At 46.6% G+C, this 26863-nt stretch overlaps 1 protein-coding gene across 7 annotated transcripts in view; it reads left to right on the forward strand.

Annotated features, from left to right (window-relative positions):
- The window catches only part of ZMAT4 (zinc finger matrin-type 4), a 317188-nt gene that overhangs the window by 167992 nt on the left and 122333 nt on the right, over positions 1-26863 (forward strand). For 5 of the 7 annotated variants that reach the window (XM_045535767.1, XM_045535763.1, XM_045535768.1 and 2 more), the window contains 2 exons: positions 1021-1177; positions 24380-24946. In XM_045535767.1, coding sequence (XP_045391723.1) covers positions 1021-1177; positions 24380-24771 — 549 coding nt within the window. In that variant the 3' untranslated portion in view covers positions 24772-24946. Of the gene's footprint in view, positions 1-1020; positions 1178-24379; positions 24947-26863 lie in introns of those variants that run through there. The other 2 variants (XM_045535764.1, XM_045535765.1) reach the window with 1 other exon arrangement.

Here is a 26863-nt window from a genome sequence, read left to right on the forward strand (position 1 = left end):
TCTCTCCAGCAGTCTGGACATCTCATTATTGCACGGGGAAAAATATGTAATTCCCTTCCTCTGTCCTGTCGTCACCCTCGTCTGCCTCCCCGTACGATTTTAAATTGTACTCGCTCGGCCCTCTGGGAACGAGAGAAGGGGCGACGGTGGGGCCGTGCGCTCATCCTGGGTTGCTCTTTAACAAAGAGAGGCTTTCTGACTGCTGCTCCACTGAGAAATACATTACTCCTTATCTATGAGTCCGCTCTACCCTCAATTTCTAACTAAGTAGGAGGGAGGCCATGGATTAATCTTCCCTTCGTAAGCACAGGTAACTGATGACCTGTGTGCACAACAGCAGGTCACATGGTCTGACCAAAGGTTTATTTTTTCTGAATCGTGATTAAGTCTCAGAAAGGAAAAAAAAAATCTATGTGGATTTAAGCATTTTGTGCAGCATTTAATGAATCACCTCTCCTAAAGTAAAGGAAAATTACACGAACTCTCCCAGAGAATTCAGCCAGTGTGGACATCACAGTTTTATGATATATACTCGAGTTAATTATGGAAAATGTTCAATTTCTTCAAGAAATCTTAAAGGAAAAAATCTCCAACATCGCGGCCATGGGTCCTGGTGAGGCTAAAATTGGTCAGAAGCAGAGCTGATGGCAAATGACAATTTCTGCTAAACAATTCAGCCTGTCTGAGCTCTGATATTTGACTTGCTTTGATGAGTACAATGTGTGCAGTTAGAGACTGCGGTGCCAGACACTGTGCTCTCACCTAATGGGGACCCATTTTTCTTTGTGTAACTCATGTCTGCAAATGTGTCCTGTATTCCCGGGAACTGGCATTGGTAGCCACTAAATACATGTACCTCCAGGTCAGTCACCGCGTAAGTTTTGGTGGTGAGTATCCTGAAGAAAGAGACTGTAGGTAGAACAAAGACCAGGGGTTTCAATGAGCCGGTTGGGGCAGAAGGGGAGAAGGAAGCCTGGGGCTTGGCTCTCTCTCACACCGTCTTCTCTTTCTCCCACGCAGGGAAGCGACGCGGACATGGTGGACAAGAACAAATGCTGCACGCTCTGTAACATGTCATTCACCTCCGCGGTGGTGGCTGACTCGCATTATCAAGGCAAAATCCACGCCAAAAGGTTAAAACTGCTGCTAGGAGAGAAAACCCCGTTAAAAACCACAGGTGCGTGTACGAACAGCGATCGCGGGAGACCCGGAAGCTAGAACGGTGCCTGTCACGCGCTCCACGCTGTCTTTGGCGGCGGCTGCGGGATCAGAGTCTCAGGGTAGATGTCACTCAGAGCCCACGGGGACGGGTGGGTGAACCCCGCAGAGCCTGCTGTCATCAGAGCGTTAAATACAATTTCAGGTGCTCGTGCTGTAAGCCTGGTTCCTTCCGATTAGTAATTCAGCAGCTTATACCTGGCACTCGTTGCTGTTTACATCCTGCTAGATGTTGTTGAACTTGTTCCTAATTTTTAAAAATTACATGCTTTGACCTATATCATGCATAAGCAGTTGAAAAATATGATAATTCAAGCATCCACCTTCACCTTAACAATCTCCCTTTAAAAGATGCAAGACTACATTACATCCTTGAGGATGCTGTCTGCGGTGTCTGTTCTGTGAGATGTCGCAGCTCTCCTGTTCCCTGGAGCCAGGCAGTAGTCGGTGCGGGAGATGGGTAGAGTGTCGTGTGTGACGGAGAGAGCCCTGCCAATGTCTGTGGGTCGCACAGCGGCCCCCTGTTCTTACCTGGAGGACAGGGGGGAAAACTGCAGTCTGGAAAACCACGTTAGTGTGCGGATCACTGCATGTTTTTCCCTGAGACGACATTCCTGCCATCTTTGCAGGGATCCCGTGATTCCAACCCGGTAATTTTCAGAAGTAAAAGCATAAATATTGATTACAGGTTATTTGACCTTCTAATTGCTTACCTAAAACATATTGTTCAGAGGTCTAGCAAATGCTGAAACTAAAAATACTGTTACAATTGAATCAAGACAGACTATTTGGACGAGATTTTTGTTGTGGCGAAGACGTTACCAGAAAGGTCACAAACCTGAGAAGCTGGGGGAATATTTCACGGTGCCGACTCGTTTCATGCAATTAAAATTTAGCAGTGCATTTTATCTTGCTGCCTAATGAATCATGCATAAATTGTGGGTGTAATTATTTTTAAATGATATTTTGGAAATAGGAGAGAGTCTAAAACAATGCTTGACTTTTATCCTCACTGGCATTTTTCTTAAGAAAAATGTCTTCTTTAACTAGAGAATAGCATGGAATCTTTTCATTGTGTTTTTCTACTTCGTTGAAGTAAAGAACATTGTTTTTCTAAAGATGACTGTGACATTCAGGCATAGGATGGGTTTGCAAAGCACAGGGAGTCTGGGGTCAAGCTCAGCGTGTGTGGGGCACACTGTGTACCGGCATTTGATGAGCAGTCGGTTGAAACTCCTGATTTTTGCCTCTAAAAGGTTGGATGTTCACCTTGTAACCTACTCCCCATCAAATCTCTTAAAATAGACACTTCAAAGAAGTAGTCACTGGAAAATTTTTACCTGTTTTCCGTGAATGAGTAACTAGCCCATTTGTTCTCTCTGCCTAAGTAGAACATCACCACTAAATTAAATTTTGGAGGCCATGAAGGAAGAAGAGAAGCTGCATCTTTGTGTACCATGTTGATTAGCAATTGGGAGAGTTATTATTTCTGTAAAAAATTCACCACATGGCAAAAATAGTTCTTTGTGAATTTAAATACAGCCTCAAGACAACCAAGCCCCGGACTGTTTTCCTGAATTCAAGTACCCTCGGACCTGGTCAACAGAACTGGGGGTGATTTGTTAGCTGTCACCAGTGTATTCCACAGGAAAATCAAAGGCAGCTAGAAGTGCAGCCCTTACCTAATGGCCCAGCCCTGGCTGTCCCTGGGGCTGGCCCAGCCCTCAGGTTGCGGCCTGGACAAGAAGGGGCTGGGGGTGCAGTGGGGTAAGGAGCAGCAACAGCTGCGGCTCGGCTTGGGGTTGCCTTGCACCAGCACCCCTTTTCTCAAGCAGCGTTCACCCCCTTCTGCAGCCTGTCCTCTCATCCGTTCCCCCTTGATGCTGCTTTGAGCAGAAAGGATCTTGGAAGGTGGCGATGCTGGACGGACTCACACGGCCTGGGAAGCTGCCCTGGTCCCTGGGCGTGGGTTGGCATCAGCCCAGCTGCTGGCGGGGAGCAGAGAAAGCAAAGCACCTTGCTGGAGGGGTGAGTCGTCGGGTTCAAGTGTAAACGGAGTCAGGCATTGGGAGGTGTGGCCCGGGTTGAGGGTCTGAAGACCTGCAGGGAGGAAGGCACCAACAAGAGAGGGCGTGGCACAGGGAACATGTCGGTGACCCAGGAGGGCGCTGGTGGCAGGAAGCTCTGGCAGGTGGCAGCAGCCCCAGGTTCCGGGGAAAGGAAAGGCTGTGAGGAGCATGGCAGGGCACCACCATTGAAGACGAGGGTTCCAGGCTGGAAGCCAATCGTAGAGAACGAATCAGGCACCTGCGTTCTAGACATAGGGTATTGGTTGAAACTTGCTCTCAGGCCCAAGTTCAGTTACTGAAAGCACAGGACAGCAACTAAGAAGCACCAAGTAGCCAAGCCATGGGCTGCCTGAGCCGGGCAGAGTCCGGATTCCCACCTTTCCTTGCTGTCCGCAGCCGAGCCCAGGGGCATTTCCTGCAGGACTTCACCGTCCACACAGTGCCTGCTCGGTGCACATCGGGGACCTGCTCTGCCTGATCCACCAGGCTGGCTTAAAATTACTTCTGTAATGAAAACGAAGGAATAAAAGGGCACAGAAAACCCACGCGGCTGAATCAAGATGCGAGAGAGAAGCCGTCCCCCCTACTCAGAGATGCTGCTTCCGCTGCCTCTCCATGAGTAGCAGGCTCTTGAACTATGGTGATGTTGGGGTAGGAATAATAATTGGAGTCAAGATAAAATAGGGACCAGACACCAGGATGAGGGCCGAGGAGAGAGTCAGGGTCTTAGGAGCACGGAAGTGGCCCTGTGACCAGAACAGAAACAGGCCAGGCTGAAGCGCTCTAGGCTTACGAGATTGGCCCTCGGGGCTCTTCCCAGGTTGCTGGCTGTGGGGGTGAAGGTGACTGCTTCCAGCAGAAGGAAGGGTCACCGGACAGGCCTGCGAGGTCCTTGTGGCCTGTGCTCTGTGATGGCTTCACGCCGGGCTCCCGTGTGCTGGAGCCTCCCCGGCACACCAGGGGGAGCATGGGGCACTGTCTTCCAAGCCACTGCCTCAGCGAGGGTGACCGTCCTGCCGTTGCTGAGCCCAAGGCCAAGATCACAGGCCACAGCAGGCCAGACACCAGTCCCCAGCCCCTGGGAAGACGTGCTTCATGGGAAGGGCGGTTGGTCAAGGTTGCAGACGGCCGTAAGATTGCTAATCCGCCAGCCTTGGACTGGGAGACGGTCCCGGCTCACCCAGGTGGGTCCCCCCGAGTCTTTAGACGTGAAGGAGGGAGGCAGGGGAGTCAGCGCGGAGGGCAAATGTGGGCGGCGTCCGGCTGCTGGAACAGGAAGGACGGTCCCTTGGAGCCCCCAAAGGGACAAAGCCCTGCCGGCATGTCAATTTTAGCCAGGGAGACCCATTCCGGATTTCTGACCTCCAGAATGCTAAGATTATAAACTGCATTGTTTGAAGCCACTAAATGTGGTAGTTTGCTACGGCAGCAGTAGGGGACGAGTACACTGGCCTGAGTGCGTGCGTGGCCAAGCGGGGCGCTCCCTCTGCATGCGTGTCACACACTTTACCGCAGGGATCCTCACTGCAGTGCAGGGCACACTGACGTCACGGTTGTCTGGAGCCTCCCTGAGGGGCAGGAGGTATGTCTCTGCATCAGCGTCTTACTCCTCAAACAATTGCTCTCCTGTGTAAACCTCTAAGTCCAGCTGGCAGGAACATACGCACTTCACCCCTTTACGCCCCAACCTTCGTTCCTATGTCTTCTCAACACACACGCTCAGCACTCTGGCCGGACAGGCCTCCTGAGCTCCAGCCTCTGTGCCGTCCCCGAAGCTGCTCTGCACCTAAGCTGCCTCCCTGTTCCCACCGTGGATGCACACACCTCCTGTCCTCCACGACGCAGGCCAGGGCTCCACGAGCCTCTGAAGTCTCCCAGGGCTACTAGAAATCACAGTGAGTGTAGCGTGAGCATTCCTATCAGACGTATCTCTGGGCCCAGCTTTTTATCAGGTGAGGACGTGACTTTCCTGAACCTCCTTTTCCTGATGTCTAGCACGAGTGCAGTGTTGTTACCACCATCAGTGTCGCTGTGACGCTGGCACGAGCCGACTGGCGAGTGCAGCGTGTGCCACACCCCGGGAGCTCGGCGAACGCTGCTCTGGCCACTCGGGAACTGCAGCTGCAGCTGTCTCTGTTGAGGCTGCTCTGGTCTCTGCACCGTGTAGTTTTGCGCTTGAGCTGTTTTACCGCCTGTTGTCCAAGGCTCCTGCCATCGGGTTAGTCCGGTGACTGGTCTGGAAACCCTCCTCAGATAGGAGCCACTTCACGCTTATCCATGTTCTGCCACGTTCCCGTGCACACGCTTGACTGTCACGTTGTCCTCCGTAACAGGGAGACAGTGACGGGAAACACAAGCCAGTGCTCAGCCCCTGCTTGACGACAAGTGTGCTCAGGGTGCGGGGCCAGGATGCCGGAGCACAGGAACCCTCCGGAGAGGAGGAATCGAAATCCGCCCAACGAGGCTTTGCAGCAGGGAAGGGAGGCGGCTGGTGAGCTGGCAGGCATGGGCAGGAGAGCAGCTCTGGGCAGAGGTTAGGATGCTCCTGCCACCCGGGCCCCCGAGAGGCTGGCCCCTAAAGGTTTGCACTGTGCTCCAGGGGCTTTGGACACGTGCTGGGGGAACCATCGAAGGTTCTGGCCTGGCCGGGAGGGCCAGGGCGTGGACCAGCTGATGCCAGGACTCAGTTGGAGCTGAGAAGTGTGGCCAGGACCGAGGCTGTGGGGTGGGCCATAGATGAGCCCTGACACCGGAAGAGCCACATGCTGGGAATCCAGGGGGCTCCCTGCGTGTTAGACAGGGGCAGGAGAGCACGCTCAGAGCAGGCGACCTGCCAAACTCATCCTGTCTCCGCGAGCTCGGCCGTCCCAGCCCCATGCCCTGCCAGCAGCTTCCCACATCAAGCTCGGTAAAGCTCGTGGATTCATGACTGAGGCTCCAGGAATGGCTGCAGGAAGCAGATCTGTCTGGCTCTGAGCAAAACCCTCGGGAGTGGAGCTCCATTGCTTGCAGTCCTGCCAGGCTTTCTGGCCAAAGGTGGCATGTGCTGCATGGAGCCTGGGGCCTTCTGTTGTGACCGACGTGCCCCGCAAAGCCGGCATGCCCTCAGACACAGTGCTCAGCCCGAGGGATGGAAGGAGCCACTCTCTGACAGTTGACATTTCCTCATCTGGTACCTGCCTTAAGAGAATTTGGAACCGGGAAATTTGATTTAATGATTATTTTTTAGTTGTTTCTCTCAAGAAACATCCTGTGTCCTGGGAATAGAGAGGTGGATAAGAGACCCCTTGCGTCTCTGAGGTTCCCCACCGAATAGGAGGGGACAGATGCTTCAAAATCAACATGCCATGAAGATCTACAAGTATAATACAGTGGGATACTGAGGAAGGGCAAAATGATTGCAGTTAGAGTTCTACGTGAGACTTTCGAAGGGGTAACTTAAGTGAGGCCTGAATAACTGCGTAAGCTGGAGCTATTTGTTGGGGAGGGTCTCAGTTTTTCACAGGAATCCTTTCTCTAGGTCAGGATTTCCAACCTCAGTGGGACTGACATTTTTGACTGGAAACTTCCTTATTGAGGAGGAGGGGGCTGTCTGTGCCCTGCAGGATGCTTTGCAACACCCCTGGCCTCCACCCTTGACATGCCAGTGGCAGCAGCCCACTACTCGTGACAATAAAAAATGTCTCTAGACATCGCCAAATGTTTCTTGAGGGGGCAAAATTGGCCCCAGTTGAGAACCGCTGATCTAGATCAGAGTTAGCAAACTGTGGCCTGAGGACCACATCTGGCCAGCTGCCTGCAAACCAAAAATGGCTTCATGTTTTTAAGTGGTTAAAAATAATCAAAGAAAGACTGTATTTTGTGACATGGGGGAAATAAATGGAATTCAAATTCCAGTGTGTGTAAAGTTTAATGGCAACACTGCCACGCTCGTGCATGTCCGTGACGTCCGTGGCTGCTTCTGTGCTACGGTGGCAGAGGTGGGTGATGGTAACAGGGACGACGCAGTCACAAAGCCTGAAGTATTTGCAAGGTGGTCCTGTACGTGGAGTGTCTGCCGACCCCTGGTCTATGGTGAATGATCTGGAGGAAGAAACAGCCAGGAGGACCGGTGGCGGGGGGTGCATAAGGGGGCAGGGGTCTCCCCGGCCACCCCCACTGGGCGGCTGGGCAGGGACTGGTGACGAGAGTGTGCTGGGAGCAAAGGGAGTGTGAGAGCCATGCCCTGCAGAGGTGTTTCAAGGGGAAAGAATGAGGGTCCGGCCAGGGCAGTTCTGCAGAGAAGCTGTAAGACCTGAGTGACAGCAAATGTCTGCTCTAGGTCTAAAAGTCAAAGACATTTATGAAAGCTAAAGAGATGAAACCATAAACAGATTTTTTCAAAACCTTAATATGCTTACACCTCGTGATTTTTAGCTCTTATTTGAAATCTAAGATCCAATCTGTATGGTTTCCTAGGGCTGTGGCAACAGATTCCAGTTAATTACCAGGAAACTGATAAACTGGGTGATTAAAACAACAGCAATGTCATCTCTCACAGTGTGGAACGCTGGAGGTGCGAAGTCAAGGTGTGGGCAGGGCTGAGGCCCCAGGGAAGCCTCCTTCCTTGGCTCTCCCTGCTTCTGGCGGTTCGGGTTCCGGCATTCCCGATAACCCAGCTGCGTCGCCCCAGTCTCTGCTTCCGTGGTCACGTGGCCCGTCTGCCCCGGGCTCTGTGGTCTCTCCCCTTATAAAGACCTGGTCTTCAGATGTGGGCCCACTCTCATCCAGTGTGATCTCATTCTAGCTTAACTAATTATTAACACATCTGCAAAGGCCGTGTTTCCAAAGAACTTCACATTCTGAAATTCTGGAGGGACGTGAATTTGGCAGGGGTCGGGGGAAAGTGACGCTGTTGAACCCAGTGTCTAAGCCAACTGTACTTAACTCACGGTGACTGGCAAAGGTCACCAGCCCTGACGCTGTGCTTGCTGGCTGGCGACACCCCCTCCCACCCTTTTCACGATAAACCCATTAAGCAAGATGATTGGATAAGAGTGAAACTGAATTCTCAAAATGCTAAAGAAAATGGCATTTAACTATTCTCTTTAAAATCGTTTTTTGAAGAGAATATGAATGAGAAGAAATCTGAAGCACACACAAAAAATCTTTAAACTATGGGTATTTTTCCTTTTCTACCATTCATCCAAGTGGAATTTTAAGATTATGCATAACCTGAATGGATTAATGAGAAAATTCATTTGTGTTTGTGCAGAGACTTTGCTTATCTGAAACCCATTTGCTTCCTACATTCCGCCGGCTTTCAATTGATCACGTATTACGACCTGGCTATAAGATGGAAGAGGGCTATTCAACCTACATTAGACTCTGCAAGAACAAGAAATAAGCCTTTATTGTGATACTCTGTGGTTGCTTTAACTCTCCTGGTTGATATATTGTCCCTTAAAGTTACTGTTTCATGTATAAGCTTTTATGAATACATCTATCATTCATAGCGAAAATGGATATTGATCACAATCTTTCATATAATTTCCAGACGTCATTAGCTTGACAGGTAATAACATCAAATTTAACAATAACTTTTCTTTCATTTTTGACCCTTTGGAGTGTGAAGTGGTGCAGCGATATACACGTCCCAGCAAGGCTAGCGGATGGCTGGGGGCAGCTCTGACGTGGGCTCCAAAGGGACCACAGTAGCACCTCTTCTGTCCGTGACTGCACCTCTGGGATCAATATTTGTTGGATGAGTAAAAACTGGGAGCATGTATTAGAATAATGATAGGCAGTTAAGTGTCTATATTTTTATTTTCAAATTCAGTTACCTTGGTTAATTAAATTTCAGTTAGATATGGTCAAAGACAGTGGTTTTCCAATGTGGCAGGAAGAGTTATGCCTGTCTTCTTGCTTGATTTTACAAGACTCCTCTCCTTGTGAAATGAGTGATACACAGAATAGTGTAGAGCACAAGTTCTGGTTCTACCCATGTGACCCTTCACAAGTTGTTTTATCTCTTCAACCTTCTTTTTTTTTTTTTTTAGTTTTTTTTTTTTTTTTATTTCAGCTCTTCATGGGGGTACAAAAGCTCAGGTTATATACATTGTCCGTGTCCCGCCCATCCCCCTGAGTCAGAGCCTCAAGCCTTCAATTTCTTACCGGTAAAATTAGAGACATGCGTTGCAGAATTATTACAGCAAAGCAGGAGGTGTATGTGCAGTACTTAGTGTGGTGCCTGCCACACCGGGAAGCGTGCAGGGACTGTATCACTCTGGGTAAATACAGATGTGTGCACACACAGCGGTCCTCATTATTCGAGGATTCCGTGTTTGTGAATTTGCCTACCCACTAAAATTTATTTGCAACTCCCAAATTGATAGTCACGGCACTTTGACTCCCACACATGTGCAGCGTTGTGAAAACGTAGGTCCCACCCTGTGTACCTTCCCAGCTGAGGTTGAACGAGGTGGTGATCTGTCTTGGTGTTTTGGCTCACACTATGAACAATCTCCTTTTGGCAGTCTATTTAGTGCCAGTTTTTTTTTTTTTTTACACTTTTTGTGCTTTTTCTTGGGGGCCAAATGGCCTCAAAGGGGAGTGCAGAAGTGCTGTCATGTTCCTGACTGCAAAAAGGCTGTGGTGTGCCTCACTGAGAAAATTTTCCGTGAGAAATATTTCAGCTTTGTTCAGACATGAGGGATGGTGCCATTAGTGGTGTGTTCTGTGTTACCGAGTCCACAGCATACATTGAACAAGGTATCTTTAAATAGAAACACACATAGAATGAGATTATATATTGATTGATTGATCAAAATGTTGTGACCACAAGCTTGTAGGAACCCAAGCCTGTATTTCCCCTGGGGGCAACGATTCCGCATTTGCCAATTCAGTGTTCATCTCTCAACAATGAAATAAAAATCCATAATATTTAAAAGATCCTGGGTGTCATGAAATATGTATAGTTGAGTAGACTGAATCTAGCTTAATAATAAAATCAATAATCATAACTGATAATTGTAAAGATATCATACAGAAACACCACATTCACTGTTTCATTTCATCTTCATAAAAAATCATGGAGTATAAAGTATCATTATGTCCATTTTACTGATGAGGAGACTGAGAGCCTGCAGGCCGAGTAACTTGCTTGATGTTACATAGTTGGACCTCAAACCCAGAACCTCTGATTGTAGATTGCAGGGCCTTTCTTTGGTCTTTAGCAATAAATGTTTCACAAAATGATGTACTGATTTTTGCTCACCTACTGAACAGAATAGTTCAAAATCCAAGGCTCTCACTAAAGTGATTGGTAGCAAAAAAGCAACAAAGATATTTATAAACTTTAAATCCAGCATTTCTCAACTGTAGGAACAGTGGCCAGTGTAGGCAAAGGAACAGAGAAGCAGTGATCTCGTTCATGCATGCACTGCGTGTAAAATGTATCCTTGCTCTGAAATCTTGTTGGCTCTCATCCTTCCTTCCTTATTTCCTGTTGAAAATGAGAGAGACAGAGTTTCAGAACTTTTCCATAAATTTCATGCCAGACACAGAATTGCTTATTTGAGTTCTCCGTTGAATGAATAAAGATCAGGATATTCTAGATCTGTTTGAAAGTTACATAAATTCAAATTTGGGATAATATATACACTCCAGGTTCAATCAGTACCTCATATTTGCATCTAAGATTTTATACACCATAGCAGTTCTATCGTCTGAATCAGGTTACTTGGTTTGCGTGACATAATCTGTCTAGATACGTGTTTTAATAGATGCAAACAATAGTTTGCAAACAGGCAGATCATCGTAGCAGAGCATTTTCTGTTAAATTAGGAAAGCCGGCGTGTTCTCAGGTGTCATCTCTGGATCAAGGCATTTGTTCCAGTGATGGCTTTGGCTTTTCTGTGCCTATGCATACAAGTAATAGATGCATAGACTTGCAGAGCAGGAAGGGACTTAGTGATCATAATTTTCCCATCTCATTTTCCCGGTGAGGAAACGGAAGCCCTGGGGGTGAAATCATTTGCCCAAGGTGATACAAGTGGCTAACGGCAAAGGCGTGTCTCCTGCAGCAATCTTCCCCTGGTGTCACCGACAGGAGAAACCTCGGCAGTCAGTCCCTGACCAGCCCACAGTGACTGGGTTTAAATGAATTGGCAACGTGAGGGGAGCAGTATTTGGGCTGTGACTTTTGTACACTGGATTATGGGAGCCTTGGAACAATGATTAGATCCAGACTGCTGTCTTTTTGTTTTATATTTGATGACTAATGCAACAAGGGATCAATGATTGGGTAGAATTAAAGATTTTAACAAGGAGGCCACTGCCTAGGTGATTTTCACAAATCCTTTTAAATATCATAAACTCACTTTTCTCTTTAGAGTGATCAAATAGTGGTATAAGATAGTTGGTGATTTCAGCAGCTTTTATGATGTGGTTATACTTTTTTTCCAGAAAGTGTTCTTTAACACACTTTTATAAAGGAATATAATAGAACACTAAATAATCAATTTGCCGTGTTTGCTCTGAAACTGTCAACAGGAGACGTGGTCACAACTTGAAATCCACACACAGAATGCATTACTATTCAGTAAAAAAAACTACGAGTGCAAGATTTTCTGGCAACAACTCTTAAATCTCCTATTAAAGATAAGAACCCTAAAAATGTCTAGTGTATGAAATTAGAAGTAAGCGTTACACCTGAAATAATTGGTAGTAAATATTTCAAACGCTATCCTTATTCTTCGAAACATCTATACGTTTTGAACATCAGCCTTGAAAGTTTTGCTTAACACTCAGTGTGGTTTCTTTAATAATCAGATGCAAAAGGCACGGATTCCTGGATGGCACTCGAGTGTAATAAACATCACATTTTGTAATATTTCAAAAATCGGTTTAAATTACTTCTGTCCTCTGGCCATGAAGGTTGGTGAGAAGCCAGGCTCTCCTGCATTAGGGCCACACAGGGCCAGGCGTGTGTGGGTTTTGCGGGGGGGTTTCTTGGCGAGTGGGCGCTGGCTACTTTGTGATGCTCCAGGACGCTGTTGTGTCCTGGGCCTCCACGGGCTGCTGGCCCAGCCCCGGGCTTCCTCAGGGTTTCAGTCACCTGTCTTCCAACATGGACCGCGAAGAGAAGACCCAGGCACCACTGGGCGCATTCCTGTGGGGCCCCCACCTGGGGCGCACGGTTTGTAAGTCGCCAGATCTCGGTCAATACTTGCAGCTCGCTCTTCCCCTGGTCCCTGGGAAGCCAGTTACTTTCCTGACATCAGGCATAGCCCTCTCTGGCATTCAGGTCCCTTTGCCTGCAAGGCCACCCAGCACCAGAGCGTTTGTTCGTTCTGTCCTGGGGGAAGGGAGGCCGGACGGCAAGACCTGGCTACCACTCTGGAATGCAGTGGAAGGAGACCTCGTTTTCATGAAGTCAGCCTAGGAGAAAATAAGGCTATTAATTTCCCAGTGGGTTACTCTGCTGGGTAAATTGTCCGTCATGTGACAGAGATACCTTGCCAGTTTACTTACTGAAAACTGAAAGATTAAATTTCTTTTCTTTTTTTAACTCTGTTGTCAGCCTTCAGCGAAGCTGCTTCTCCTGTTTGGGGTTCCTGCCGAGGGACTTTCTCCAGCTGTTTGTTGAGCGCACAGTGGCGCGTGGCTTTGGCTGTGAATCCACGTGGGGTTTCCAGGAGCATTTTGGCCACCTTGAGGGGTCATGTATTGCAAAGGAGAGATCAAAGGGGCCTGACTAAGTTCTTGCAATCCCTTTTGGAGGCAGCACTGCCTATGGTTAGTGGTGCTGGCTGCGAGGTGACCTGGGAATTCTGAGTGCAGTCCTCGGAACTGGGAAGAGGAGGCAGCCTCGGAAGCCAGTTCTCTGCATGGCTGCTCTATTGCGGTCCGTTGAGATTGCTCAACCAAGAAGCCAGAGCCGGGTTAAGGGCTGGCTCGTGAATTCCTGCTTCGATTCTATCCTGATTAGTGCGAACTGCTAATCATTAGCATCTTAATGTGCTTTTCTGTCAACAGGCAGATGAAATCTTAATACCTGGACCTTTTCACGTCCAGTTAGTAAAACCAGTGTTTCCAGAATGCCGGCAAGGGGGAGTCCAAGAACCCACCCTGCTGCGTGAACGGACGTTTCAGTCCATCCTTCCTGATGTAAAGGGCGGGGGGGTGGGTTGTTTATATTTTTAGTCAAAGTCAGTCCGAGAGAAAGAGGTCCGTACAGCTGATGAATCCTGGTAATTGAATATTCAAGAATTGTGCTTTTTTGTAAAAAAGAAAAAAGGTGTGTTTCATCCAGAGACTAGGATGGAAAAGGAATCTGTCTGGGAGTTCACAAATCTTAAGTTACTGTCTAATCCATCTCTCTGTTCCCAGGAAGATTCTGTTTAACTCTAGGTCTCCTTGTCTGGTGTTTAAATTCTCTCCTCCCCCGACGGGCGTCAGTAACGCTTATTTCTACAAACTCCCGGGGCTGCCACCGGGGGCGCCCTGGCGCCTTCATGTCAGTCAGTGCCCTTCCACTGCGCCCTGTCCCCTCTCGCTGCTTCCAGGCTGCTGTCCAGCTGTCGTCTGCTACGCGTCTCGAGTGCCATTACGTTGTGCTTCAGCTTCCCTGCTTCCGGCTAAGTGATTCCAAATCCTTCGACCTTCACTCACACACTTGTCGTCCTTAAACCATCTTTCTGGCTTGTATATATACGTCCCATTATTCCGCAAAACATCCTGCACGGCTTTGAAAGAATCTTGGCTGGCTGTAGTGACAGCAAACGTGGGACCAGCCACATGAGCATTTTCCTACCAGTGCCCGGGCTGTCCTGGCGCTCTCCTGGCAAAGCCCCCGCCTCCGTCCCACCACATCCCGGCCTGTGCCGGGGCGGCCTTCGTAGCACACCTGGGCCGGGGGCTGCGGGGACAGCAGGAGCAGCAGCTGGGAGACCAGGGGGTTCCAGTCGTGGTTTCTCTGTGGCCGGCATGCCCACAGCTGGCTGTCACCAACAGACGCTTGTTATCCTCACAACAAGGCCCTGTTCATTTTAGGAAACATTCTCAGTAAAGTGGCCCCACCCAGAATTGATTTTATTTCAAAACTCACCTAATTTTCTTGATACCTGTTTCTTCCTGTTTATTTATTTTTAGAAAGCCGACAGACATCTGTAGAATTAGTGCCACGGTTCTGTGACGTTCTTCCCTATGCGTCCATTCCAGATCCCAAGCTCTGTGAGGCGCAGGTGGTTCTGGCACCTTGGCATGGCGCCGTGTGGGCCGGGCAGCCGAATGGATGAAACGTGACAGCACGGAGCCTTGGTGTGGTCGGGGCGAAAGGGAGGCCTGTGCCAGATGCTGTCCTCCAGTCTGACACCTCCCAGTCCTGGCTGCACGTTACAGACACCCGCAAAGCTTGTCAGCTGTCATTGCTGGGCCCCACCTCAAGCCATTCTGAGTGAATTGGCCTGAGGTGCAGCTTGGGTCCCTGAGGGTTTAAACCTCCCAGCCCTAACCCAAGGCTTTCCTACTTTAACTTGCACAGGAGCCACCTGAGGCCCGTGTAAAATACAGATTCTCATCCCGTGGTCTGGGGAGGGGCTGAAATCGACATCTTTAATAAACCGCTGGGTGATGTGGGCGCTCTCGGCGGTGCACACTTGGAGTAGGGGGTTCTAGAGCAGCTACATCCTCCCTGGCTGTTAACAATGCGCTTGTCCCAAAAATCCCCCAAAGAAATCATTTGTATTCCCTCTCAGCCACTGCCTTCTGGCTGTGTCTGTGTGGCAACAGTGTGGCGTGCAATCTGTAGCCATGCTGTAGTTAAATTGATGATTATGGGTGATAGACCTGAATAATTCAGGCTCCAGGGAGGCTTCTTGTCCTCCAGGGACTGAATTAACCTAAGGATTTCTAACTTTTATCTGCAAAGTCTAATCTGGCCTAAAACCTGCTTCCTCATTTGCATCCTCCTCAGCCAGCAGCCTCATTGCCGTGGTCCTCCAACCCGCAGGCCCTGGGAGCTTCCCGCTTTAGCATCTGGTACTCTGCGGCCCCCGACCCAAGCGGTGGGAGGGACCCGACCTGAGGGAGTAAAGCGCCTCTGTGTTCCTCACCGTCTGGCCTCAAGAACTTCTGCAGTCGCTGTGAGGCTTCATAGAACTGACTCTGAATAGTGGTTCCCAAACGGCAATTAAGAGAAAGTACTTTATTTCTAGATTAAATCCAAAGTGATCCATGCAAAATATATGCATAGCTAACAGTCATCATTTGAAATGTGAAGCCAGTCTTCACAGCTTGCAAACTGTGGGTTATTGAGGCCTGTGTTACTTTTAGGGATATTATGTTTAAGGCAACTCAAAAAGGAGGTTCAATAGAGAAATGGGGAGATTCCTTTTTGGGGAAAGAATGGGGACTGAGGGTGGAGAAAGTCAGGTGTGGATGCACACGGTCTGCTCAGATAACAGTGCAGCACCCACTTCCCATAATTAATTCTAAAGTTGCAGCTCCCTTCCAGCCTAGGCCAAGGGCCACCCTGTCTCTCTCTCTTCCTCTAGACGCATCCTGCACTGTCTCTCTGCTGCGCTTCCGGCGCTGATCACCCTTCTCATCCTTGAATTCCCTATAAATATTCATAGGGCATAAGAAACGATCCAGGAAGCGGCTCTCCAGTTGAATCGCTGATGCTGCTGGATGAGTAAATCATTCCTCACCCCGAGCACGGGGTCCGGGTTAGGTAACTGGGGAATGCTGGCAGGATAAAAAGAACCAAAGCCAGCGTCAGCTCCCGGGTCAGCACACCGGTCCTGTGTGATGCTGGCATGACACTGCAGGTGACCCGGCGAGGCCTCCAGCTCAGCCCTCCACGCGCAGCATCTGCTGGGGGTGACCGCGAGTCGACCAGCTCTGGCCGGGAAACACGCTCCGCCCGTCTGAGACTCTGCCCCTTACCTGTGTTAAATGTGGGGTTTGGGGTGTGTGGGGAAAGCCTGTCGTATTTCTAGGGCTGGGAATTTCAGGTCCTTGATTCTTGCCCAAGCAATAAGTCACAACTCTTCGGTGTCTCCGAAACTTTGCCGCAGTCTTAGTGTCTGTAGCATTTTTTTTTTCACTGTGCCCACGGGTCAAAGAAATAGCTAACAGGTGAATTTATTAAATAGTCAGGTCCAAACAACTTAAGTATTTATGTCCTTATAACTTAGTAACCATCTGAAAAAAACAATACACATAAATTGAAAGAAAACTTAATATGTTTACTTCATTACAAAATAAGCACTCTAGCGACTGTGTTGGCCTGTGGGTGCTGCGTAACTTCTCGGGCCTTGCAGTCAGACTGGACATCACCACCTTCATTTCTTGTTCCTCACTGAGCGGTTGGGTGGACAACGGGTTGTGTCCAGAACTCTGGCTTCACAGACATGTGAAACAATTGAAAGGAATGTAGCATCTTATGCTGAAACTGTGAGCTACCTTGAGCTAGTGGTCCCTGGGGTGTCCAACAGATGTTGCTATGCTTTTCTCAGAATTTTAAGATATCTCATGGACTTCCCATGAGTTAGGAAGGGCATCTTTGCACGGAGTTCGGGAACTGTGCCACAACAAAGATTTTGACGCTGAACTCAGAGGGAAGCACCTTAACTGAGTAGTGTTGGAAGGCAAGTGCCACCAATGCATTACACCCCCGGGGGAGCAGCTGTTTTGAGGTCAGCCGGACAGAGAGGGTGCTGTCATCAACTCAGTACCAGTCACGACATTCTATCAGCAAAGTATCCCCAAGTAAAGCCGTGATTCCTTCTCTTACATAAATTCCTTTATGGAGAGTAAGCTGCTTCCCCCATCCAACAAGAGTTTATTTAACACATACTGCGCACCAGGCCCGGTTCTGGTTGCCTGGACTATATCCGTGAACACAGCGGATACAAATCCTTGCCCCGGGGAACTCAGATTCTGGACTCCTGTCCTCAATGCACTGAGGAACGTGGAGTGTCACGGCCTTTGGAGTCTTTTGTCAAGCAATGTGCGAAAGTTATAAAAGGACTTTTGTCCCCTCTAAAGTTCTATTTAATGGCTTATTTTCAAGGATTAGAATTCTGGAGAAAACAGTCATACTTAAGATATTTGGAATCTAATCAGTGACTTAGACTGGAGGGGATTATTCTATATTAATGCCAATCAATGATCTATGAATACTGTCTTAATGGAGACTGGTGACATGTGATGAGTGTGGGTGAAGCAGCAGTCCCTGTTAACAGCCGATCCCACTTAGCGCATTGCTGCACAGTCCCGTCGGGTGGCTCTGTGAAGTCATCCTCATCTTTGTTCATTCTTGGGAAATGTGCAAGGGCACGTGTTCTGAAACACCGGCTACGTCACAGCGCTCTTTAATTTCCTTCATGGTATAAAAGAAATGACATGTAGATTTTTCTGTCTCGTTGACTTGAGTAGCAGATATATCCAAACATATCCTATGTGAGGAAAGAGGGTACTTCATTTTATCTAAATAATTAGAGCCATTTTTGGGTCTGGATAACAATGGGAAAAACTGCTTTTCTCTGGATCTTTTGGAGAAACAGGAGGAGCTGGTGCTATCACATTGTGCTCTGACTGAGCTGGCATTCTTCCAACCTGTCTCCCCCAAATCCACAGTAAATTAATAAATAAATTGCTGCAAATAAAACCCTCTGAGATTTTATTTAAGACTTGGTTGTGGTACCGCAAGTTCCCCAAACAGTGTTTTCCAGACTTTGCCCTAAAACAAGTTAGCATAAAATGAGGCCTATATATAAACTGTAAAATAAAAATGTTTTCCCTCTGCACCAAGGAGTATATATCCATGAGTATAAAGCAAGTCGCTTATAATCCACAACTGAGAAACAACCACTGCTATGATTTTTATCTGTAGCCTTCTAGTCTTTATAGATAGTTTCATGTGCCCGTATGTGTACGTGCACACACAATTTAATAGGCAACTTGGTTTATACTATACATATGTGCATGTAAACTGACTTTACATGTATAGTACAAGTTTATATGTATAGTTTACATCCTGTCCTGAACATTTCCTCAGGTAACTAAATATTTTTCTAAAGCTTGTGTTTTTTTGTTAATTGATGCATGGTATTTCAGAGTGTGGATGCTCATGATTTATTTACTCCACCTCCTATTTGAGTATCTAACTTGCTTTTAACCCTGTAAAATAAGTTTAATGAAACTATGAAAGATTTAAAATTTAGCTATCTTAGAATATTTATTAAAACATGAAAATCCCCCCCCCAAGTGGATATTAACTAAGAGTCACTAGTATTTTTTCTTCACTGGTCCGTCACGTGTTCATTGAGGACGTGCTGTTTACACGGGAGGCCCCGGCCGCTGTGCGAGCGCAGACGAAGCCCAGGCCTGGCCCCGACCGCACGTTTGCACGGGGGAGGCTCCTGTCTGCGGGGAGGCTGGACTCCCTCTCTGGCCACTGGGCTGCAGAACTGCACCCACAGCTGCCTCCTCAGCCACGCGCTAAATGGTCCGGTCTAATTCAACTGTCCGTAGCATTTGCCAAAAAAAAAAAAAAAGAAAGAAAAATACTTGCTGAAGAATGGCTGCTGTCATTAATTTGATTTAGGGTAGAAAAAAGGAAAGGCAGGTTATCACAGGGACTGGAAATCAGAAAAAAACATTTTAGAAAAAAGAATACACATTTCCAAATAACCCCCACTGAGAACAGATGTGGAAGCCTAGGAAATGTGTTTTGACTCCAGTTAATCTGTTTGTTTATGTGGCCTCTTGCTTCCTGGGTGTTACTGGAAACCAGTGTGAGGTACGGTACTGATCGTGGAGTCGGAAGACCTGATCCTTGCCATTTCCTCTGCTGCTCGTTAGTCAAGGGTCCCTGTGCTGCTTGATTCATCTCCCTGAGCTTCAAGCCACCTTATTGGTCAAATGCGATTTTGGAGCAACTAACTAAGAAAAATACATGGAACAGGCATAATAAACTGCACAACATCACACAACTGGAAAGAATCAGTATTACAAATAAGAATGCCATAGGTGAGAAAACCACATACTTTAAAATGGGTAAATTCCTCACCCTATTTCTCTATATTAAAAGCCCCCATTCCCTTGTGAGAGTGGATTGATTTTGTTATCTTAAAGACTAGCAAGCTGTAGGAGTGAGTGAAAGAGGGAGAGAGGGGAGGAAGAAAGGAAGGATCCAGAAAGAGAGAGCCAGTGGGAAAGAGGAGAGAGGTGTGCAGTCGTCGGTGTGGGGTTGCAGGGCAGCCTGTGGCCACGGCCCAGCAGGCAAACAGGCAGGTGGGATCCCACTGCCGGCTGTGTCACCCTCTGCTCCAGCTACAGACACCCACTTGGTGACCCGATAAAGCCCTGAGGCCCATTAGTGGACGCTGTTGACTTGCCTGACATGCCCATTCTAGTCTCCTGAACAGTTATTGCCGAGCTTTTTACTGGTTCCTATCTGCCCAGTGTGATGTGGGATCAGATCTATCCTCAGGCGTGACATTGCAGTTTGCCCAAGACTTTCCCTGTTTTATTCCTGAAAGGCCCATGTCCGGGGAACCTCTCAGTCCCAGGCAAGCTGGGATAGTTGGGACACCAGAGGCCAGAGTGAGGGTTTGGATGCCATGATAAACAAGCCAGAGTGAATGGCTTCCTGTTTGAAAGTGAAGTTTCCAGAAGGATGTGTATAATTTGCACGCTGTGAAACTTATCAAAATAGGCCACCCCAGAAAATGGACAGAAGTTTGAGCGAATAGTGACTTTCAGTACGTCTGGTTGAATGGAAGAGAGAGGGAGACGGGCATGTGCATCCAACTTTGACGTGTTGCCCTTCCACAGTTTCACCTTTGTCTCCCCGGGATCTTGTCGTGCATTTGTGCGCATTTGTGCTGACTGCTGTGGCATCTAGCTGCCTAGCCCTGAGTGACAGTTCAGGAGAAACAAAAGAACTCTTGGCTGTGATCTTACTTTACTTTACTCATAAGGTGAAAGCCATTTTATTTATTCACTCATTCATTCATTTAGCAAAGGCATAGACTGTGCACTGTGCCTCTGTCACCGTGCCAAGTTCTAGGGCCGTGAACAGTCCCCTCGGAGACAATGTTGCATTAATAGATAAGAAAGTGTTCTGACAGACACACCAGGGTGCTCTGGAAATATTTCTGTCCTTAAATCAACGGTGGTTATTATGACAGGAAGAAACAAATATGAAACAGATACACACTATTTTAGGTTATTATTCAAGACAAATGATCCAACAGTCTACAAATAGCTGGTGAGAACTGCTCCTTGACCAACTTTGTGCAAGGCACCAAACAGGACATTGGAATTCATTCCAGGATCAGAAGATTCTCAGGACTCAAGTTTTGAAGGCTGACTTGCTTGAAGCATTGAGGAACTTGAGTCTATTTTACTGACTCTGAATTCATTACAGATCCATAGTCTTTTGTTCAAAACACTTGGGGCTGAATGTGTTTTGAAAGTCATAAATTTTAGGATTTTGGATCCATAATAAGGCACATATACCATATACTATGTCTATGGGATAGCAACCCATGACCAAACGTATTCATAATTCTATTGCAGTGTGTATGTATGTTTATGCATACATGTGTATGTATGTGATATATGTAAGAGTCATCCCATGTGACTCCAGGTCAGGCTTTGGTAACAGATAAACCATGAAGAAACTTGAGTTTCAGATCTTTTTGCATTTTTCTGATTGAAATAAGGAATTGTGAATATGCAGTAAAGAAGAGAGTGAACACAATGTTATCTGATGGAAGTTTATGGTATGATTTCTCTTATACACACGCACAAGTACACATTCGCAAAACTAAGATTACACGGTGGTGTTTAAGAAACGCCAAATGATTTGTGTGGTCAGAAAACGCTTCATAAGCTTAGAGGAGAGAGAGGTACTTCTTGCTCAGGTTGTCAAGCCCTCACAGAACAGGTGAGACTGAGGTGCCTCGTGCAGGACAGGGGCATGGCTGTGCAGAAAGGGCTGGGACAGTGACGTACCGTGCTCGTATTGACCGTAGGTAGGTGGTAAAACAGTTTCAGTTTCTTTGTGGGGAAAGGAATCAGAATTGCTATTTAACCTTACCAATATTAATTTATAATATTAGCTACTATTTTTGAAGAAATTTTTATGTTTTGGTAATAGGGTAAAATTGATTAGGGCTTTTTTTGAAAAAGCAAGTAATTGTTATTTCTTTCTGTCTCATAGATAAAGATGTGACATCTTGCTTATTACCTACAGAAAAGCTAGCTCCATTGCTGTTGGATGTAGTATGTGACTTTCTATTATGTGAAGATCCAGCTTTGTTTTATAGTAATTGTCAAGGAAAGCCTGGCTCTTCTTACAGCAGAGGTGCTCAGCCTCGGCCGAGCTGCAGAAACGCGGATCAGGGCGTGGGAGGAGGGAGGTTTTGAAAACATCCTGACGCCTGCTTCTCACCCCGAGAGACTGGCTTGGTTTTATCTGTATAAGGCGTAGGTAAAGTCAGTGTTCAGTTAAATATTTTTTGTAATTAAAATGAAAACATATAGTATGAAATTAAAATAAAAACTACATATCAACTAAAGTGTTTTGCTAAAACCATGTTTTTAAATCAAAAGATAATCAGTACACCACTTTGTATTCATTTTAATAAAATAATACACTTTTGTCAAACAATATGAGTGTTCCGGTTCATGTACACACACAGATTTATCTCTAAAACCTGGAAACTGCTCTCTTCCCATGTAACTTCCATATTTGGCATAGAATCAAAGCAGTAAAAGGGAAAGAGCTTCTACAGTTTGTGCTATCACCACTCTGCGAGTACGCTTCAAAGAATGTTAGTTTTAAAAAGGATGGTGACCCTGAATTTTAACCTCGTGGAAACCAGAGACAGCAGAGATTTGCCAAAGGTTGCACAGCTCAGTGATGGTGGAGCTCCACCCAACCCAGAGTTTTGACTTTGATTCAAGGCTGTTTCCATGCTACTGCTTTTGTCAGTCTTTGTAGGTATTAAGGGGATATAAACTAGGTTCAGATTGGTGAAGACAGTTGCAAAAGAAACAGAAGCAAAAGAAAAATTAAACTTTCAGGACATACACAAGATAGGCGAATTATTCAGGAGGAGAAGCTATAATACGGATGTAGCACCAACTGCTTTCCTATGTGCAAGAGAAGATTATCTCATTTGATGAATATTCTATTGTGCATCACTCCTGCCAGGACGTGGCGTATAGGTATCAATTGATAAAATCGACTCTGAAATGTTTTTTAGGGCTCAGTTTAGAGAAAAACAAATTATGCCTCAGGAGTCAGCATTCATTCGGATTGTAAGTATTTGACATGTTTTCTGTGACCATCAAAACAATAGGCAGCTTTAAATCCCCAGAAATTGATAAGGATGCAGGAAACTGTGGAAGCAAGAGCCAATTTCCTTGCAGAAGTGGATAGAGGTCCTTGCCCGTACAGGTCAACTGCGTATTTGTAGCTTTCATTAGCATTTCTAAGTCATAGCTGAACGACACCCCGCGGCTGGGATGGGAGGGCCCACATTTGAGCTTTATTTCTACCTGGTGATTTATAACTAAATCCAGCAATGAGGCTTTTAAGAGAAATATTGTTTATCTCAGTCCCTATAGAAAATAACACCATTAAGTTTAATCAAAGCTAGCTAAAACCTCCCAGTCTGATGAAATCTCTGGAGAGAGGGGGAAAGATATCTTCGAGAGACTGTCATGAAGCAGACATTTCTTGAATTAAAATGTCACAAGGAAAGGATTTATTTCTATGTAACTTATTTAATCCAAAACATAAAAGTCCACTTAAAAGTTATTTGAAAGCTTGGGGAGTAGATTAGTTGGTTCCTTAACTTGTTATTGGGGTCTCAGCTCTCAGCTTTTCCTTGGAACGACGGCCCTAACTGCCATGGTTGTGCTGGCTGCGTCCCACAGCGGAGACAAAGAACACCTGGCAGGTGCTGCTGTATTGCCTTGTGACTCATAGACCGTGTGAGAATTTAAATATGGTTTTCTTTTCCAAAATACTTGGGTCAGAATTTTTTTTTTCAAAATTAAATCCTGTATAAAATACAAAGATGGTGGGTCTAGGAACTAATCCCTTTGCCTGTTAAGAAGTGGAAAAGAGTCTTTGAGGGTCCTGGGAGGAACACGGACCTTGAGAATGAAGGATCTGGTTTTGAGTCCTGCCTTTTCCATAACTAGATATCTCTCCTTCTGTAAGTCACCTGGCATTTCTGAAGGCTGTCATCTGAGAAATGGGGTAATAGTCCAAGTCATCGTCATTCTAAGGATGGAAGCAACTCAAGTTGTTGCAATGCATACAAAAGTTATTTTTACTTTTTGTTAGTAAGATCCTTCGAGTTAGACTCTATTTTTTTTTCTGGACCAGAAATAACTCTAAGCTCACAATGAAATGTGTTAATTTAATAGCTGGGACTGTGTAAGCTCAAAATAGTGATATATGCCTATTCAGCTTAGAGAAGCACATCTGCTCTATAGTGTTTTTCCTTGGGGCTTTAAAAATTATGCTTTCAACATCAAGTTTAGCAGATATAGGTTGAAAATAACCTATCACAATAAACAGAACTGAATAAAATTAGTTTGATTTCCTCAATTAATACAACCCATGTCACTGAAAGATGTTTCTGTCACTTAAGCAAATCTTTTATTTATTGGTTGTTTCCATTTGTAGCACACGAATGTCCAATGCATTCATCCAGAATCTTTTAAGTCGTGATTGGCCAGTGTTTACTGCAAGTATCGGCTTCATTTTGACTGGTAGATCACTCCCTCTCCTCTGGGAATTTGTTCCTAAAGACTTTATTTTCCCCCTAAGGGATGGTCTCCTGTGCTGTCAGACTTTGCCATAACCTATGCAGACTCTGATCTCAGTAAATTAGGGATTTTCATGTGTCCCAGCTCAGAAATGAAGGCTGGCAAAGGCAGCGCTCCTGGTCTCAAGGAACTCTTGCGGGTTTTAAGCTCTAGCATGAACACGAGACTCTAATCGTCAGGTACTGGCAAGCGTGCTCAGCAGTGGACTAACGCGGCCGCTGGTCTGTGGTTGTCTCCTCTCACAGCGACGCCCCTGAGCCCCCTGAAGCCCCCGCGGGTGGACACTGCTCCGGTGGCCGCGTCTCCCTACCAGAGAAGAGACTCGGACAGGCACTGCGGGCTCTGCGCGGCCTGGTTTAACAACCCGCTCATGGCCCAGCAGCACTACGACGGCAAGAAGCACAAAAAGAACGCGGCGAGAGTGGCTCTGCTGGAACAGCTGGGGACCACCCTGGACATGGGGGAACTGAGAGGTAAGGACGGCTCCTCTGATCTCCGCCACAAAGCGAGGACTGTGTTTTCGCCAGTTGGGATGATTCTTGTTATCGCTTTGATTATGAAGGAAAAAGTGAGGCTCACCCCCAAAACATGGGAAAAAATAAAGAGCAGAAAACTAGGTTTAACTTCATTTTTGTAATCTCCTTTGTTTCCAAGTGTTTTGTTTCCATAATTTTATTGGTCGTTTCTCAGGTCAAAACCACCTGTCCATGAGCCAGACTTTTTCCTTCTGTTTTACCTTGAGACAGCTTCTCTAGTGACAGCTTCCGCAGAGGGGCTGCGTGGGGCGAGATGCTAAAGAGGCCAAATGGCGCCATCGTATTTAAACTGTTGTGTTTTTGGGGGTTCAGCCGAAGTAAAGCAACATACCGGTTCTATTTGATGGGTTAAAGCAAGCCCTTGCCCCTCTAAGAGACACATCCGGGAAACCAAGGTAAGATGGGGCTGAGTGACACTCTGCAGGCGGCACCCGGCTGCCCCGTGCTCCCCCCGACAGGTTTCTCTCGACTGCGGAAACCGGGCGTCCTCTGAAGTTCACCTGAGGCTTCACGGAGACTCGGCAACCACAGGGTGGACTTTATTTTTCAGCCATAGACCAGTTTGTGAGCCTCAATTGAATATTCCATCATCAGCAGCCATCTAAGTGTTTTTTGATCACCTAAACATTTTTGATCAGTGTGACATTGGCAGTATAGAAGTAGAACAAAATCACACACTATATTTTTCTGACCTCAATAAATCAGGGATTTTCATTTGTGTTCCAACTCAAAAATTCATTTTCTCAGAAAAAGAATTCTACACGAGGTGTTATTGATACCTCAGGTTTGGTATGGGTTAGATAAGCTTTTATGGGCTGGCCAGGGAACCAGCATTCATAACATCTGTAAGCCAGAGATGACAAAATTTACAAATCAATTTTGAAAGTGCAGCCTGGGTTGAAACTGGGTTCTGCATGCAAAGCCTACGATTATTATGACCCTCACCGGGCTGTGAACCTCTAAGGGGGAAAATTATAACAGGAAATGACCTGATATGATTCTAGACAAAATAAGCAGGACAAAAGATCATGTAACGTGAGCTGAGAGGAGGGAGCAGGCCCCTTCTCAATACGCTGTTGGAGAGGGCTTCACGGAGGAAAGGCGCCTGAGGTGGCATCGGAGTGTGGGCAGCATCCTAGCAGGTGACAAGGCGCCCACGGGAGCAGAGTCATGAGCGTAAAGAGATGGAAACACTGTGTTGTCATGGGAGGATTTTATACTACAGACTTCAATAATCCTAAGTAGATCCAAGATTGGGGGTCCACGGCTACAGACTGCATCTATAGAGCCTGATTAGGGATGGATTTTTTTTCCAAGATGTGTGATTAAAAGCAACAAGTAAGAGCAAACACCAAAATCACGTTATTTTTGTGTGTGTTTCCTAGCTATAGAAAAACAACGTGGGGCTTAATATTCCAGCATGTCGGATAATCTCATTGCAGACGCTTCTGAGTTGTTGGTATTGCTGCTTTTTTTTGAGGGATTTCTTATGTTCTCAGTCTATGTCTTATTAAAAAATACGAGAAGAGTCTCTGCGTAGTGCAGGCCTCCCCTCAGCTGCTCTGTTCCTGGCAGATAACAAGGGGCTCAGCGACTCCTGCACGGCAGGGCACTGATGGAGGAAAACAGGGTTTTATTTATGTTTGGTGCCAGGTATTTTGACTTGAGGAAAAATTATTCCTGGAGCACATTCTTCTTGTCTATTTTGAATTATCAGTGCTGCATCTTTTATGTACAGCTACATCTTAATGACTTGGGCGTCAGAATTCTGCAACATTTGAGCAGCTTGTCTTTTATACAGAAGACAGAAAGGCTGCTCTTTGACTCGATAACCCAACGTGACTGTGACTCAGTAGCACGAGGAATGTGATTAGCATTGAGCACAACGTCCTTGAAACCAACCTTTTCATCCACTCCAGGAGACATCCTGATATATATTTATTCAAGCGTTAAATATTGCAAAAGCTTAAGGAATAAAGCAAGTACAGTAAACCAGCACTTTTTAAAACACACACACACACAAACACACACACACTCTCTCTTTCTTTTATTCCTGGAATGCCTCTAATGCATTATATGATCGATAAATTAATAAAGGCAAAAGTGCTAACCTGTAAACACAGGCATATCCGTCATTTTTAAGAGCTGGCATCCGGCAGTTGGAACAGTGTGGCAGGAGGCTTGACTCTCTCT

The sequence above is a fragment of the Lemur catta genome, chromosome 22 (assembly GCF_020740605.2).
Source record: "Lemur catta isolate mLemCat1 chromosome 22, mLemCat1.pri, whole genome shotgun sequence".
Lineage (NCBI taxonomy): Eukaryota > Metazoa > Chordata > Mammalia > Primates > Lemuridae > Lemur > Lemur catta.